This window comes from Vipera ursinii (genome assembly GCF_947247035.1).
Source record: "Vipera ursinii genome assembly, chromosome: 7".
NCBI classification, from domain to species: domain Eukaryota; kingdom Metazoa; phylum Chordata; class Lepidosauria; order Squamata; family Viperidae; genus Vipera; species Vipera ursinii.
Window position 1 is genome coordinate 34,429,369 of NC_139521.1, and position 17,007 is coordinate 34,446,375.

Sequence of the window (17,007 nt, forward strand, 5' to 3'; positions counted from 1 at the left end):
TTTTATTAATAATTTATTATCTGTAAGAAAGACTGACTAATGGTAGATTTCAGTAAAAACCTTTACAAGACTGCTGCATCACAAATATACAGACACTATAAAAACTGTGCTGTGATTTTGGTTCTAAACAGGAATGCAGTGGGGCTCAACACACTGTTCAGGAAAAGAAAAAATGGATACTGTTCCAGAATACAGAAACTTGTGTAAGACACTGCTATGTTTTTTGCCAGAAAATATCAGATATGTTTTACAACTGGAAATTATGTACAATTGGAAATGCATGGGTTATTACACTGAAATATATAAGTGATAACACTGATTTTCTGTGAGAACACATGTAAATACAGTAAACCTAATGAACTAATAAGGGAAAGAGCATTTGTTCAGCACTCTGTGTTGCGTAAAATCTGAATCTGATTTAGAGCTGCACAGTGAATAAGATTCCTTACGTACGGACACAGAAGTTATACAGTGCATGGGTTGATAATATCCTTTGCATTGTAAGCCTACTAAAGAGAGAACTGTTCAATCAAGGGTTTACTGTATAGTGATTCCTGAATACAATAGTGGGCAAAATTGTGGAAACCTTTTGGGAAAAGTGTATTTCTGAGGTTTGATGGCTAATAACACTTTTTTTTGTAGTACCATAAAATTATATATCAATGGAAAGATAATTTAATCAAGAATGTAATGCAACAGTTTGTTCAATTATCTGTACTGTATTCTATGGAAAGTTATAGCCAAATAACCAGAAAAAGGAAGCAAAACTTGGTTAGATTGATAACAGGTAGCTTTCCTTCATCTGATTGTAGCCGATGAGCATGAGTGTTTAGAGAGCCAATCAGGTGTGATCTTATTTTGGCAATGAGCCAATCAGATCACAGTAGGATTCAGTTATTGATGTCATGTATTGAAGCTGGCAGGACGACATTTGTCAGTGTGTTATGTGATTGCTATCAGGTTGGTTGGGGTTTTTTGTGTTCTTTCATTTAGTGAGCTTGTAAAATGTAATAAAATTAAAGTAATGGTGCAAAGAGTCGAGTGGTTGCCCTGAAAGCGATGTATTAAGTGAACAAGGCTACAGTTATGAAGAAATTAGAAGAAAAAATGGAGGAAACTTAACCAAAGGTGGCATTTCTACTGTACATTTTTTCCAAAAGGTTTCCACAATTTTGGCCACTACTGTATCATGAAGCCCAGGGTTTAATGGCACACAGAACACCACTAAATCAATGGAAATCAAACCTTAAAATTATCTACAAAATCTAGGTAAAATTACCAAAATCAAAACTGTACATAAAATTTACAAAAATATAAGAAAAATGATTTATTTCTGAATGATATAAATACATTTATCATGCTAAAATGAGGAAGTGGTGTTTTTTTCTGTTTCTAACACAGACAATGTAAGTACAAAAAAAAATACACAGACCTGTGATTAGTGAAAATGCAGGAGGAAAAAAAATGGAAAATTGGTTAATATGAGCTGCATATTCCATTGCAGCCATGCCAGTTTTAGTTCACTGAAATAATAGCGCTCAAGCATTGCCAGGGAGGGAAAAAGCTCTTCAAGATTCTCTACAATCCTTTTTTTAAAAAGTTCATTAGCATCCAGGCACTTTTTTTTTTGAGGAAGAGTATCAGACTTCTGTGTGCTGCTGAGGATCAAGTGGAGGAATGATCACATCTTCAAAATGGCTGTCATCCCCACTTTCACAGTCACTCATCATTACCTCAGACTCCATTTCACAGCATGCTGACATATCAGAGCATGAAGCTGTGGAAGCGTATGCAGAAATGGACAAGTTCTCTACAGGGTCTCTGCTATAGCCTACAGTGTAAGGAGCAAAAGTTTCTTGGAAATTTGTAGGGATTCCATTTATTGTGTTCTGAGGTTCTGAAATGTCTGAAGGGTAGTGATGGGGAAGATACTGGTTGAGATTGAATCTTTGCCTGCTCCTCACCGAAGACTCTAAGCTACCTACAGCAGATACGTCCCTGGATTGCTGTACAGAATCAAACTGATCATTATATTCCGGTGGCAAGGGTGGGAGGTCATCAGGAACAGGGAAATCATCTGGTGGAGGTGGAAAGTCACTTTCAATGTCATAACCTCCAGTATAATAGTCAGCATCAATCGAATTTGGATCTGTGTACAAAGGTGCCGTCTCTTCAACAACTTCATAATTTGGATATTCTTGTATGCCAGGCAGTTGGACATTTGGCATCCAGTCAGAAGTATCCCAGTGATAGCCTAGAGAGCAGAAATAAAGATCTACTGAAAAACCAAAGCAAAATGCATCAAGAAGAACTAAGCCAACCATGATTACAGAATGGGAATAACTGGAGTAATTTGCTCCCAATGGTTAATGAAGACATTCATTGTTACTACCACAAGTTCACAAAAGTGCCATGCAGTATATAGTGTATTATCCAAGTCTGAATTACCTTAATGTCAATATACCTTATGCTAAGTTGTGAAAAGAAGTAGTTGCATAGCAACTTTTAAGACTTGTTAATTTCAACTTCCAGAATTCCCCAGCCAAGGAATTCTGGAAATTGAAGTCCAAAGGTCTTAAAATTGCCAAGGTTAGACGTCCCAGGCATAGCATTGTTCTTTGGGTAAAAGAGTTAAGTGGCAGCCACTTACTAAAAGCACTTTCTTTGCTTGTAATGCTTGTACTCCATTATTCTGATCCAGGTTTATTTAGAAATAAATCTCACTGGATTTAGCAGTATTTCCTTCTCAGTAAAGGTATATAGAAATACAGGTCTATTACAATTAATGGAAAGTAGATTTTTTTTGATGAATTACTGACTTCAATGGTTTTGAAATAGGGTTTATTAAATCGATTTTTGGCAACTGACCTATATTGCTTTTCCAGTCTAAAATATGCAGTAGTTGTTCAAACTGTGAATTTCCCCACTTGTAATCTAAGATTCAAAAACTTATTTTAATATATATTGTATGTGCATGTTTATATGTGGGTATATGTATATACACACACCTGAGTGGCATATTGTAGGAACAAAGTGGGTATTTCAGGAACTTTTTTCTTTATTCTTTTACCTTTTAGCAGATATGAACAAACTGCAGTAATTTTAGGATATTTCTCCTGATATACAAGAAATAGATTTACTTAAGTATTAATATGTATTTTTTTTTTAAAAAAGCATACACTAAAGTAAAAACAGAATGAACAGATTTAGGAATATGCACGGAATGCAAATAGTACAGAAATAAAGTTATCTTTGATCTGGATTGGGACCAATAAATTTAGGAGCCAATTAAAAATGGTTAATATTACTGTCACTAATATTATCAATGACCTACCTATCAGCTCTTTAACAGAGTATAAAATATAATTGAATATCTGATTTTTTTAAGTATTAGTAACAGCATTCAGACATTCATGTCAAAACAGATATTAAGCTAACCATGCAAAAATTCCAAAACTGCTTTGTGTTGTAGAACAAATATAAAATATGTAGAAAATAACGATGAACTAATTTGGCTACAAAAACATTGCAGTGTTACAAAAAAATAACACTTCTCCAATTCATGATAAATTCTAAAAAGGTGTATTTTAAAATATTGCAATAAAGTGTATGAATTACAACACAAACACACACTAAGCAACCAATTAAAGAGGCAAGTTAGTGCTGTGCACATTTAAATGAGTATCACTGAACATCTACATGCAGAAGTCACCTCTTGAATTGCCCAGGTCAGGAACAGCAAAAGACACTTTAGAAAGAAGACAGGCAAAAAGAGAGGGAAAACACATTTAGTTGATTAGTTCCAAAATTGTAATGGCCCTAAACCCTACATGATGGCGTGATAATGGCACACAAATTCATGTTCATTAGTTATAAAATGAATATAGCAAAGGCGGAGATCCATGAAGGAATATTAGGTTAGTAGCTAGATGATGATAACATTCATCAAATAATCTTACAAAAAACGTAATCTCAGTTTCAAAAGGCGATTCTGTATCTCAGTCAAATTTGGGTGTGTGAAATTAGTTATGTGCCTCCTTGGATCTAATAAAAGTGCTTATTATGAACCTCATGAACTTCCAAATTATCAGGGACATCCATCTGAAGATGTCCTCCTTAGTTATGAAGACACTCCACTATCATTCATGTAAGGAAACACCTTTTCGTATGTGACTATGGAATGTATGCCTTAGGTAGAGAGAGCTGGGTCCCACTGTCCTAAAATTTGGGAAATTAGTAAAAGCATTTTTTTTGTCAAGTCTGTAGCTGTTAACTTACCTGTTTAATTACTGATTTCAAATGGATTTTAATTTGTTTTAGCTTATATTTTGTACGCTTACAGTTGCAAGCTGTAAATAGATCAAAGCTATCATATAGATAGAAAGGTATAATATAAAGCCAATAAATAAATAACAACCACAACAATAAATGTCTGAGACCTAGGCAATTTTTGAAAAGTATAAATCTTGATCTTGGTTTGTTTTATTTTAATATCCACACTGATCTTGTACCACTGCTATGACCAATATGAGGATTACCGGTTATTTTTATAAAATACAATTAGCATTACAAATTTAGTGATTGTATACAAATGATAAAATTTAGAGTAACAAGCTAAATGTGGCCTGCAGAATCTCCCTACCTCAGTGTTTCTCAGTCTTGACAATTTTACAGTATGTGGTCTTTGACACCCAAAATTCCTCAAGCAGCTTGCCTTCTGGCTAAGAGAATTTTGGGAGTTTTAAGTCCACACCTCCTTAAGTTGCTAGGTTGCAAAACACTGCCCTCGATGGTCTGAAACCTCCTTCCTAGCGTTGGCCAAGGGAGGCTTCTTTCAGGCTAGGAATCTTCATCAGCAGAAGAATGTGGTATAGTTACCACATACCACCCTTGGAGATAGGAATCAGTTTTGAAGAAAGCTTTTTATTACTATCAAATCCAGCCAAGCACCTAGAAGGGTGCATCTAGGTAGTCATTTGTGATATGTAAGAATGTGTTGGGTGCATGTTTTATATGTGTTAAATTGTTTCTGCATATATTTAAACAGACAGATGCTTTGTCCACCCCCCTGAAGCTTTGCACTGGCTCGCCACAGGGCTGTGTGCTTAGCCCCTACCTGTACTCTTTATACACATATGACTGTATCATCTGACCCATCCACTGCGATAATTAAGTTCGCAGATGATACAACTGTGGTGGGTCTCATTAAAGGTGGGGATGAGACAGCATACAGGGCAGAGGTACAAAAACTATCCATATGGTGTAGTAACAACAACTTGCACCTGAACATCGGCAAGACGAAAGAGATGGTGCTAGACTTCTGGAGAAAAAAGGAGGAACCTGCCCCACTTTACATTGGGGAGGACTGTGTGGAGTTTCCTCCTTTAAATTTTTGGGAGTCTACCTCTGTGAAGATCTGACCTGTCCAGTTAATACAACCCAGGTGGCTAGAAAAGCCCAACAGAGGCTTCACTTTCTCAGGGTCTTGCGGAAGAACAGGGTAGAACAATGGCTAATGACCCTCTTTTACCAGTCTACTATAGAGAGCGTCCTCTCGTATGGCATTGTGGTTTGGTATGCTGGTCTGACAGCTGCGGATAGGAAAGTATTACAGAGGGTGGTGAGTACAGCACAAGACATTGTAGGCTGTCCCCTAACACCACTGGATGACATCGCCAGGGCTCATTGCCTTGGAAGAGTGAGGAAAATTCTCAGGGATGACTCACATCCTGGACGGTATCTCTTTACTCTCCTACCATTGGGTAGGAGATATAGGAGTATAGCCAGCCGCACCAACAGGCTGAAAAACAGCTTCTATCCGTGGGCTGTTAGGCTCTTGAACGGGAAATAACTTTTGTGAATTTTATGCAGAATTGACTTGGGAGGCCGGTGTGTGGTGTAGTTGGTTCACATGGTGTAGTAAGATGGAGGGTTTGTTGTCACTGTGTGTTGGGGGGTGGGAGCACAAAGGGAGGCTCAGATAATCTCAATGTACACATAGTTGTACTTTGACAATAAAGGTTCATCTCATTTCATTTCTATAAATGTATGTGTATGTTATAAGAATAAGAATGGGTATGCTGATAAATAAAATGTGAAGGATGATATTTTCACTCTGAAAGTTGATGGATATGTATAACTGACTGGAATCATTTCATCTTGTCTTGTTTACTTCTCGAGGGCCCTGACCATTGTGGCTACATGGTCTACTCTAACCATGTTCAGGGTTCACCAGGTAGATACTGACTCATTCCTCAGGCTTTTTTCCTTTAAAAAAATGTTTATGTGTATAATATTGTAAGACATGGGTTTTCCACAGCCTTATTTGTGGATGGAGGTATTTTTTGTAGACAATGATTTTGTAGCATTTAGGGAATTCGTGTGATTTTTATTAGTTGCTTCCCCTATGTTATATCAGGAGCCTCCAGAAACAAAGATCATCCATTACACTTTCTTTCTCCTATCTTTTAAGTTATTACACACATGAATAGCAGCACATAAGCAACACTTTTAGTATATGGTATTTCAGAAATACTACTTGTAGTGCCTTTTGTATAGAAGGTATGTGGATATATGTATTTCTATGTATAGAAAATATAATTAATACAATTAGTTTCATATTATTGCTGGAATATTTGTGTTACTGGCCAATTATCATTCTGCCTAATATGATGTCCTTCAGCTGTGTTTGGATTAGATTTCATTATCTCTTTTCTAGCCATCTTGCTTGGAATTCTGAGAACTGTGTAATACATATGGAGAACATTAGATGTGGAAGTTTGCTGTATTCAAATAGTCAATATAGATTTGTAAATTCAGTCCTATTATAAGTAACACTATCACCTTGCACTAACCTGAATGCCAAGAAGACGTAAAATATTAGTTATTCTTACACACTTATTTTAAATAGTTCCTACACTGCAAACTATTCTGTCTTCCTGCCCAGTTGGGAACACTTGTATATATATAAATAAATTAAAGGAATTTTCTCAATATGGGATGAGATCTAAACGCAGAACAGAAAACGAATATTTGGAGATTTTAGAATAATATTTGGATTATGCTTTTCATGTAAGCAAATAATAAATGTATGCAAAATGGGGAAAAATCTGATAAAGAACTGAACTGTATATGAACTGAAATGAACATGTACACTACTATTTGTAGTATACTACAACTATTTCAAACTGATTGCAGCCATTTAATAACCTTTTCACCAATATTATTATAGAAGTGGGGGCAGAGGGATTGCTTTATTCTGCGGAATTTCTACATTTTATCAGTACAATAAACTCTTGATCTGCATTCTACTATTGACACAAATGTATTCCAATCTGATCCCCCCTCAGATGTATTTAGACATTATGTACATCCCAACTGGAAATTCCAGCAATCAAAGTTCTAATTTATCTGGAGTTTTTCCATGGTGGATGAAGATGCATTATTAGACAAACATTTAACTGCTATGCTTTATACCATTGTTGTCAATAATCCCATTAGCTATCTATACATGAAGACAGAAAAGGGGAACTCTTTTATAGTTATGCAGTATTTAGAAAGCTTTTAGAATGCAAATCATGGGTGAGTAGGTTTTGGGTTGATGAAGACTACAACTTCATCCATTCACAATCCACTTTTTTTTTCCTCAGCAGGAAGAAACTTTACATTTTCTCTACAAGGACAACCATCACTAATTTATCTCAACCTTCCAATACTTAAGAATTTGCATATGGGAGCTGCATCAGAAGAATAAAGTTAGGGGGGACTATAGGAACATCTTATGATCTTGCTAATGCTATCATTTATGCATCTTGAGGATTGTAGAATGTTACCATTCATATTCTTGAATTAGTGCCATTTGAGTATTACAGACTTCTGTGTGGATGTGGATTTTTGGGAAATCAAGTCAGAACAATACAGGGGTACATTAGACATCTCATTTAGGCTCCTTCGTAAATCAATAAAGATGTCTATTTTAAGAATATAGAGCAAGTATATACAGCACACATTACTAATAATAAAGCAAATATTGTACATTATCTTCCAATGTTTCCTGCTTAAAGTATAGGGCATGCAATGTTCTACACAGGCAATAAATAAAAATGAAAGTTATATACCTTCTTTTCCCACCGAGTCAACAACAGCATTGACAAGGTGTATTACAGTCACTAGGGAAGCTTGTAAAAAGTATGGAAGCAGTAAATTAAAAAAAAAAACAACCTATGATTAGCAACCATTTCAAATAGCACATAACATTATCAACATGAATTAATGTAAGATTTATATTTTTATAAAAATTACATGCAATGTAAAACTTAAAACACTCATACAAAACATACACCTTCCCACTGCAGATTAGCACTAGCATTGTTTCATTTTGATTATACAGAGACATTCAATTGAATTAGTCTCTAGTAGAATGAAAACATTTTAAACCTGCAAATATTAACAATCAATCCTATCTACGTGAATGGCTTACAAAGGTTACCAAAATTAAAAATGGATTGCAAAGAGAAACATGCATATAATTTTAACAATCATTTATACTCATTCACTCTTCTTTTCATACTTGTATATAGACTGTCAAACAAAAATGCAATACAGCAATTATAAATCGCACACATAAATAGTGTGTGTGAACAGAAGTGTGTTCAAGCCTTTCACTATTGCACTAATCTTTTTGGAGAAAAGCATTAATTTACCAGGATATGGATCATCATCAAATTCCTATACTGCACCTGGATTCTATTTGTTTTGAATTATGTCTGAATTAGGTCACTATCAAGTTGCAGGGAACACCTTTAGATTTACTGATACAAGAAAGTGAGTTTAAAGTATGAAGAATGCCAGTCAGAGCAATTAACACCAAATAGATTCTGTTTTATGACTATGTGTATCCCCTGTGGCTTGCCACCTGCATATTTGCAAGCACCCATTTATTAGGGAAATAAATACAAGGCAGTACATAATCCATCTTTTGTGCAGGCAAGATGTAGAGAAACAGGTTTTCTAGCAAGTTTTATGTGAAGGTTGTAGTGACACCTGGAAAACTGACAGGTAAAAAGGCAGTGGTAGGGATAGGCAGAAAGGACGGGAAGAATATTTTACAAAATCTTGAAAAGCACAGGGACAAGGCAGAGTCTATGGGTTTTTCTCCCCACAAAAAAAAATGAGTTTCCTTTTAATAGGTTAAGGCAGGAGTTTTATAGGAACTAGTTCAAAATAAACAGAAGCAATGGCAGGAAGACAATTAGGACTAGTTAGTGGAAATAGAGGTGGAAAAAGGAAGCATAAAGTGGAACAATATTTCTGAGAGGTTTAATTACATTTCTGAATTGTGCTTTCAAATTTGCTTTTACATTTTATTTTCTTAGCTGTCCCAAGCATCCTTTTATTTAATTAAATAAAATGAGATGAAGTTGACAATATTAAAAAAGGAAGTGTGTTACTAGAAGTAATAGGGCATTAGAAAACAAACCACAGCTTAAAAGTCAAACTGGAGGGTGGGAGGTTTGATTTAAGTAGCCAAATTGCTGGCTCTATTTCTTTGCTTCTTCTTAATTATTATCTGCCCAGGCTACATCATTCTTATAGCACATAATATTTTCAGCTGCAGCCTGCAATTATGATATTTGTCATTGCTATTCCTCTCTTATCATGCTGTATTATATTAACTTATTTGGAAACAGCATTCAGATTTACAGAAAAAAGAACCATTTGTAGTGTAATAAAAGACAGGAGCACATTTTGAAACTTCTGGAACTTGACAAATGTAGTTTTATTATCTACTTAGAAACACATACACACACGCACATTTCATGAAAAGCCATAAATCAATAAAATTTTACTTTTTTAAAAGTAATAAAAGGAAGTTTTAATATGTAACATTTTATCATAAAAATGTTTTTTTTGATATACTAATAAAATTTACAAAAATATTTTAAAAGTAGCAAGCTTTGTGGTAATTTAAAGGAAAAACTACTTAAGGTTAAGTCAAATTTAAAAAAGTAAAAACAGATTTTCTGAGTATACTTGATGGGTCATGCAACTTTCAGAATGTTTTCCCATTAAGATTATAGTGTGATTCTGTTAAGTGGAATATTTTTAATGCACAAAGAGCACATTATGCCATGATAAAGACTAAAGAGACACTTAGCCCTTATCATGGCATAAAGCAGACATTTATAATAAAGCCCCTCGGGACAACTTCCTTCATTACTTATGTAAACACGACTTACAAGCAAATCCCTTATACTCTGCTTTCGCTCAGTACTGCTCTGATCCATATGGGAGCTGAGGCAGCAGCAGCAAGGGAGAAAAAAGGAAACAAACAAAGCTGTAACCCAATTTTAGACGTTTATAGCCTAACATTAGCATCAAACAGCTAATGTTTATACTTCCAGAGGATTATTTTGCAAAAGAATTATTTAGTTGTATATATAATCAATTACCTATCAAACTAGGATACATTAACTGATTTAACAACTTTACTGAGCCAATTGACATTATGTGGAACATGTACATTCCTATAGAATATTATGGTATTGATTATGAAAGTATAAAACAGATTATCTGGGGATTAAAGTTAAGGAGAGGGCAGGTTTCCTCCACCTGGTGTCCTTCTGATGGTGTTGCACAAATCCCCAAAAGGAAAAGTTGTAATTCTACATGTCTGAAGCACCCCAAGCTAGAGAAAACTAAGATGCAGCAATGATCAGTAAGGATCTGTTGTGTACCTACCATTGTCATCACATGATTCTGACTGGAATGAGCTGAGGGACTGGACCTCAGACATACTTTCCCGAGCACTGTAAGGCTGGGACACCTTTTCTTCCAGAGGCTTCTTTGGCAGGCAGGAATCAAGATCCACAACTTTAGCTAAGATGGGGGGAAAAACTCCACAAAATTAAGGATCATCAGAATGGAATCAGTCTATCTCATAAAATAGTGTAAGAAATATAAAAGGAATATGAAAGACATGTACTAATTTTATTAGGTGTGCCTTTCTATAGATCTCACGTAGGCTTAATGAAAGGAATGGGCGCAGACATTAGCTAGCATAAACAGTATGTTTCCACATAGAATACAACAGAGAAAGGTTAATGGATCCTTCCTTCTCCACGTTGTGCTGGAAATGTCAGTGACTGGGTAATTTTTCATGGCATACATTCCCTGAATCCTGTGTCCACTGTTAAAAGATGCGTATTATAAAACAATTAAGTGGCTTGAGCAGTCAATGTTTTTCATTTCTCCTCACTCCAACTTTTCATTGTTTTTGGTGTTTTCAACAGTAAAGTTACTTATTTGAACATTTTGAAATTAGGAAAGTAGCATGTTCCCTTCTGCTCTACAAAAGCCAGTGGTACAAACAGGATTTTCTGTCTTTAGTGTTCCATGTAATCCAGACGTTTCCTCTCTAATTAGAAATTTTCTTATTTCTATGGTCTCAAACTGTGGAATCTCACAAATATGTATAAATCATTCTGCATGGAAGTGGAGAAAAGAGAAAATGCTGCATTACTTTTTTCAGAAGTGCATACACATCTAATGTTTGAGTTTCCAGGGCCTTTCTGACTGTACAGAAAACAGTTTTCTATTTTTGGATGATCACATTTCACTTGCATTTAACCATCCTAATTAAGTTTCAGAGAGAATCATTTACTACATAAATGATAAAAAAGTGACTTGTCACTTGATGTTTACCTTACATTCTAAATTGTCCCCAGTCACTTTATTGCTAGTCTATGATTGATAATGTTACTGCAAGACACACGTCTCAACATCTATCAGCAAATCTTTTTAATAGAAAGAAAAGGAACACTTACTGTCATAATCAAAGTCCCAGCTGGGTTTCTGTATTGAGTCACTGTCTGATGGAGAATTGGAGGGAGGAGGTGGTGGCAAATTAGGAGCTACACTGCAAACAGCCACTGTTTTTCTATGACCATGTACAGAGTCAGGGTTAAAAGTAGTAAACTCTGGATGTTCTGGAATAGTGGAACCTTCAAAAGAATTTCTGTCTAAGTTGTTTCTAGAGTCACTTGGAATGCTTGGAGTATATGAAATGGGGCGTACAGGCACCTGGGGTGGAATGTCAGAATAAATGTTCTTATTCAGTTTGGAATCAAAGTATGGTCTTTGCAAGAAAGCTGTTGTGGTTCCTAGGTGTTTGTCTTCTGGTTGTGGCTGGCTTTTCCTCTTTTTTCTGATCATTCGGCGACAGAAAACAAAAACCCCAACTAGGACTAAGATTGTTGCTATGAAAATGATTATTCCAATTACTTCGGCTAAGCCAATGTTCCAGGAAGTTGAAACGTATTTATTGAGGACCTCAACACAATGTTTTCCTCCAAATCCATGACTACAGTTACAGTTATAGGCACCATATGTATTCTCACAAAGAGCGCCATTCTGACATGGGTTTTCTATGCATTCATCAACATCGGTTAGGCACCTACAAAACATTAAAATATGTCAGTCTGTGAATACCAACAGCGTATAATTCAAGTTACACACTCACAAGTTGATGCCAAGATTCTTATCATACAAACTGTAATGGGCTGTAATCTGAACTCCTGCTGGGAACAAAAAATAACTTTACTTTTCTAGGTCAATCACAGCAAACTAGAACCTGTAATCCTATTGCATCCAACCACTTTTCTCAAGTTACTCTTCCATTCTGATCCATTTTCCCAATTGGTTTGTGGTCATCCCAACAAGCAAGGGGGAGAGAAGGCTCTTCTATTTTGCTTTCTGCAATCTGGGGGCTATTGCTTGGAATATCTCAGCCAGTCTTAAAGTTGCTGTGGTTGGACACTCCTGTTTGTGGCAAACTTTCCTATGTTTCTCACCACTTCCTGTCTTTGCAAAGAGGTCTTAGAGTGCACATTTGCTACAATCCAGTGATAAGCAAAAAAGTAAAAAAAATAATAATGCCAATGCTTGTGGCAAGCTCTCTTTGGCAAATTTTTTGGGGATTTCAACCTACCATCGCTGGGAGGATCATCTGAGTTGGCCCGGGAGTTCATGGCTTCCATGACGGCCATGGACCTGACGCAGGTAATTTCGGGACCGACTCATGAGGGAGGCCACACCCTTGACCTAGTTTTTTTATCTGGACAGTGGTTAGATGATCTTGGTGGGGGCTCTCCAATTATTATGCCCCTGTCATGGACCGATCATCATCTCCTGCGACTGGTCTTCCGTTTTGCCACCCCCCGCCGTGGGTGTTTGGAACCAATTAAATGGTACCGCCCCAGATGCTTAATGGATCCCCAGAGGTTCCAGACAGCTCTGGGGTCCCCACCTGCCTCCCTTGCTCACAGCTCGGCAGATGCCTTAGTGGAAGCCTGGGAAAGGACGGCCACTGAGGCTCTTGATCGAGTTGTACCCCTGCGGCCCCTGACCCGGTGCAGATCCCGTCGAGCTCCATGGTTCTCTGCGGAGCTTCGGGAGATGAAGCGTCGGAGACGGGGCCTAGAGAGCGGTTGGAGGTCCAGCCGATCCGAATCCGACCGATTGCGACTAAGAGCCTACATTAGGTCTTATCTCGCTGCGATAAGGGAGGCGAGGTCTAACCACTTCGCCACCCTTATCGCGTCCGCAGATAATCGCCCGGCCGCCCTGTTTAGGGTGACTCGCTCCCTCCTAAATCAGGAGGTGAGGGAGGATCCCTTGCAGGGCCGTGCCGAGGAGTTTAACCAACATCTGTCGGACAAAATCGCTCGGATTCGGACCGGTCTGGACTCTGACTGGGCAGAGTCTGACGATCAGGACACGGGTGGTCTTGTCGATATCATCTGGGAGGAGTTTGATTCTGTGACTCCGGAGGAAGTGGACAGGATCATGGGGAGGCTGAGCACCACCACATGTTTATTGGACCCGTGCCCTTCCTGGCTGGTTTATGCAGCCCGGGAGAGGACACGCAGCTGGTTCCAGGCAGTTATATCGGCTTCTTTGAGTGAGGGTATCTTCCCCGCCGTCTTGAAGGAGGCGGTGGTGAGGCCTCTCCTCAAGAAGCCTGCCCTGGACCCTGCTGTATTGAATAACTTTCGTCCTGTCTCCAACCTTCGCTTTCTTGCGAAGGTTGTTGAGAGTGTGGTGGCGCATCAGCTCCCTCTGGTCCTGGATGAAGCGGATTATCTAGACCCGTACCAATCGGGTTTCAGGCCCGGGCACAGCACGGAGACGGCATTGGTCGCGCTGGTGAATGATCTCTGGAGGGCTCGGGACAGGGGGCATTCCTCTGTCCTAGTCCTATTAGACCTCTCGGCGGCTTTCGATACCATCGACCATGGTATCTTGCTGCGGCGTCTCAGGGGATTGGGAGTGGGAGGCACAGTTTTACGGTGGTTCTCCTCCTATCTCTTGGGACGTTCGCAGTCGGTGTTGGCAGGGGGGCAGAGGTCGACCGCGAGGTCTCTCATTTGTGGAGTTCCTCAGGGGTCGGTCCTCTCGCCTCTCCTGTTCAACATCTATATGAAGCCGCTGGGTGAGATCATTCGTGGTTTTGGAGTTGGGTATCATCAGTACGCTGATGATACCCAACTTTTCTTTTCGACCCCAAACCACCCCAGTGATGCCCTCGACGTGATGTCCCGTTGCCTGGAGGCGGTTCGGGTCTGGATGGGGAGGAACAGACTCCAGCTCAACCCCGACAAGACTGAGTGGCTTTGCATATCTTCATCCCGGGTTTATTCGGACATTCCACCTCTAACTATGGGGGGTGAATTATTACCCCCCGTAGATAGGGCTCGCAACTTGGGGGTCCTCCTAGATTCACGGCTCACCTTGGAAGATCATATAGGAGCCGTGACTAGGGGGGCCTTTGCACAGGTTCGCCTGGTGCGTCAGTTGCGGCCCTATCTTAGCCGGGATGATCTGTGCACGGTCACTCATGCGCTCGTGTCCTCTCGTCTGGACTACTGCAACGCTCTCTACATGGGGTTGCCCTTGAGGACCACTCGGAAGCTCCAACTGGTACAGAATGCAGCCGCGAGAGTGGTGTTGGGAGTCTCCCGATACTCCCACGTTACACCTCTGCTCCGTGAGCTGCATTGGTTGCCAGTTGTCTTCCGGGTGAGATTCAAGGTACTGGTAACGGTATTCAAAGCACTCCATGGCATGGGGCCGGAGTACCTCAGGGAACATCTGCTGCCGGCATCAAGCTCCCTGCGCCCTGTGCGTTCCCACAGAGAGGGCCTCCTCAGGGTGCCACCGATCAGAGAATGTCGATTGGTGGCCCCCAGGGGGAGATCCTTCTCTGTGGGCGCTCCGGAGCTGTGGAATCAGCTACCGGTAGAGCTCCGGATGGCGCCCGATCTTCGCTCCTTTCGCCGCGATCTCAAGACATTTTTGTTTGTACAAGCCGGCCTAGCCTGAGGGGGAGTGTTGGGGTTGTTTTATTTTTTGTTTTTAATTTTTCTGGGGGTTTTTAGCGTTGTATCATATTGTTTTTAACTAGGGCAATTGTTTAATCTGTTTTTAATGTTTGTATTGGTTATTTTATTCTGCCCTGTGAACCGCCCTGAGTCCTCAGGGAGAAGGGCGGTATATAAATGTTATTAAATTAAATTAAAAATTAAATTAAATGAGGTTCTGCTGTGCTGTTGCACTCACCACACATATCCCAGGCCCTTGCCCAGCGCCTGGATACAAGGCCATCAATAGAAAGAAGACAATAGCAAAGGTCAGCTGGGGGGCAGCAGGGATTTGTCATAAAGAACAAAGCAGCCAAAAAGGTGGAGATACTGGGAGAGTGGAAAATTAGCAGGTGTTAGGAACTGAAGCACGCCTATGGTCATAATTGTGGGCAGGCTGCCAAATGTCTGAATTTTTTTCACAGGACCAAGGGGATGCTGCAATGCAATGCAACTTCAGAGACCAATTATACTTCTAGTCATATTCTATCTTTCCTTCTATCTTTTCCAGCATTAAAGTTTTCTCCAGAGAGGTAGGTCTTCACATAATCTGTCTGAAGTAGGATAATTTTTGATCCTGGACATTTGTACTTCTAGTGAAAACTCTGTGTTGATTTGTTCAATGATCTATTTGTATATTTTCTTGGTTGTCCATTGTATTCTCAAGAGTCTTCTCCAATACCAAAATTCAAAAGCTTCAATATTCAATATCCTGCTTCTTCAATCTCCAACTTTCACTTCCACAGAGTGTCACAGGAAATTTCATGGCCTGCATTATCCTGATCTTTGTACATACCATCATGGCATCTGAATATCTTTTCTAAGACTTTCATCAATGCTCTACCAGGTTATAGTTTGGTGTATTTCTTGACTGCATGCAATTTTGTCCATTACCACTGCAACTGAGCCATCCACCTTGCTTGACCCCAAAAGGCAGAAACTATCACTTGGATATATTAATCCTAAGGCTTATGTTGTATCCATTGTCGTTAGTTTTATCTTTATATTTATTTTTTTCAATATGCACCTTGGCTTTTATTACTAGAAGTTGCTGTTATACCTATGTCATCAACATATTATATTTTATTGATGTTTCTTCCTACAGAGTCTTCTCCAATACCAAAATTCAAAAGCTTCAATATTCAATATCCTGCTTCTTCAATCTCCAACTTTCACTTCCACAGAGTGTCACAGGAAATTTCATGGCCTGCATTATCCTGATCTTTGTACATACCATCATGGCATCTGAATATCTTTTCTAAGACTTTCATCAATGCTCTACCAGGTTATAGTTTGGTGTATTTCTTGACTGCATGCAATTTTGTCCATTACCACTGCAACTGAGCCATCCACCTTGCTTGACCCCAAAAGGCAGAAACTATCACTTGGATATATTAATCCTAAGGCTTATGTTGTATCCATTGTCGTTAGTTTTATCTTTATATTTATTTTTTTCAATATGCACCTTGGCTTTTATTACTAGAAGTTGCTGTTATACCTATGTCATCAACATATTATATTTTATTGATGTTTCTTCCTACAGAGTCTTCTCCAATACCAAAATTCAAAAGCTTCAATATTCAATATC

General features: G+C 38.7%; 1 protein-coding gene across 2 annotated transcripts in view; it reads right to left on the reverse strand.

Moving 5' to 3' along the window:
• Nucleotides 1-17,007, reverse strand: part of FAT1 (FAT atypical cadherin 1) — a 126,981-nt gene continuing 109,974 nt past the window's right edge. Inside the window, exons 25-27 of one of the 2 annotated variants that reach the window (XM_083367002.1) lie at nucleotides 11,826-12,454; nucleotides 10,741-10,878; nucleotides 1-2,254 (exon numbers count right to left, since the gene is read on the reverse strand). In XM_083367002.1, the coding sequence (XP_083223128.1) occupies nucleotides 1,641-2,254; nucleotides 10,741-10,878; nucleotides 11,826-12,454 (1,381 nt within the window). In that variant the 3' untranslated portion in view covers nucleotides 1-1,640. The remainder of the gene's footprint in view (nucleotides 2,255-10,740; nucleotides 10,879-11,825; nucleotides 12,455-17,007) is intronic. The other variant, XM_083367003.1, reaches the window with a different exon arrangement.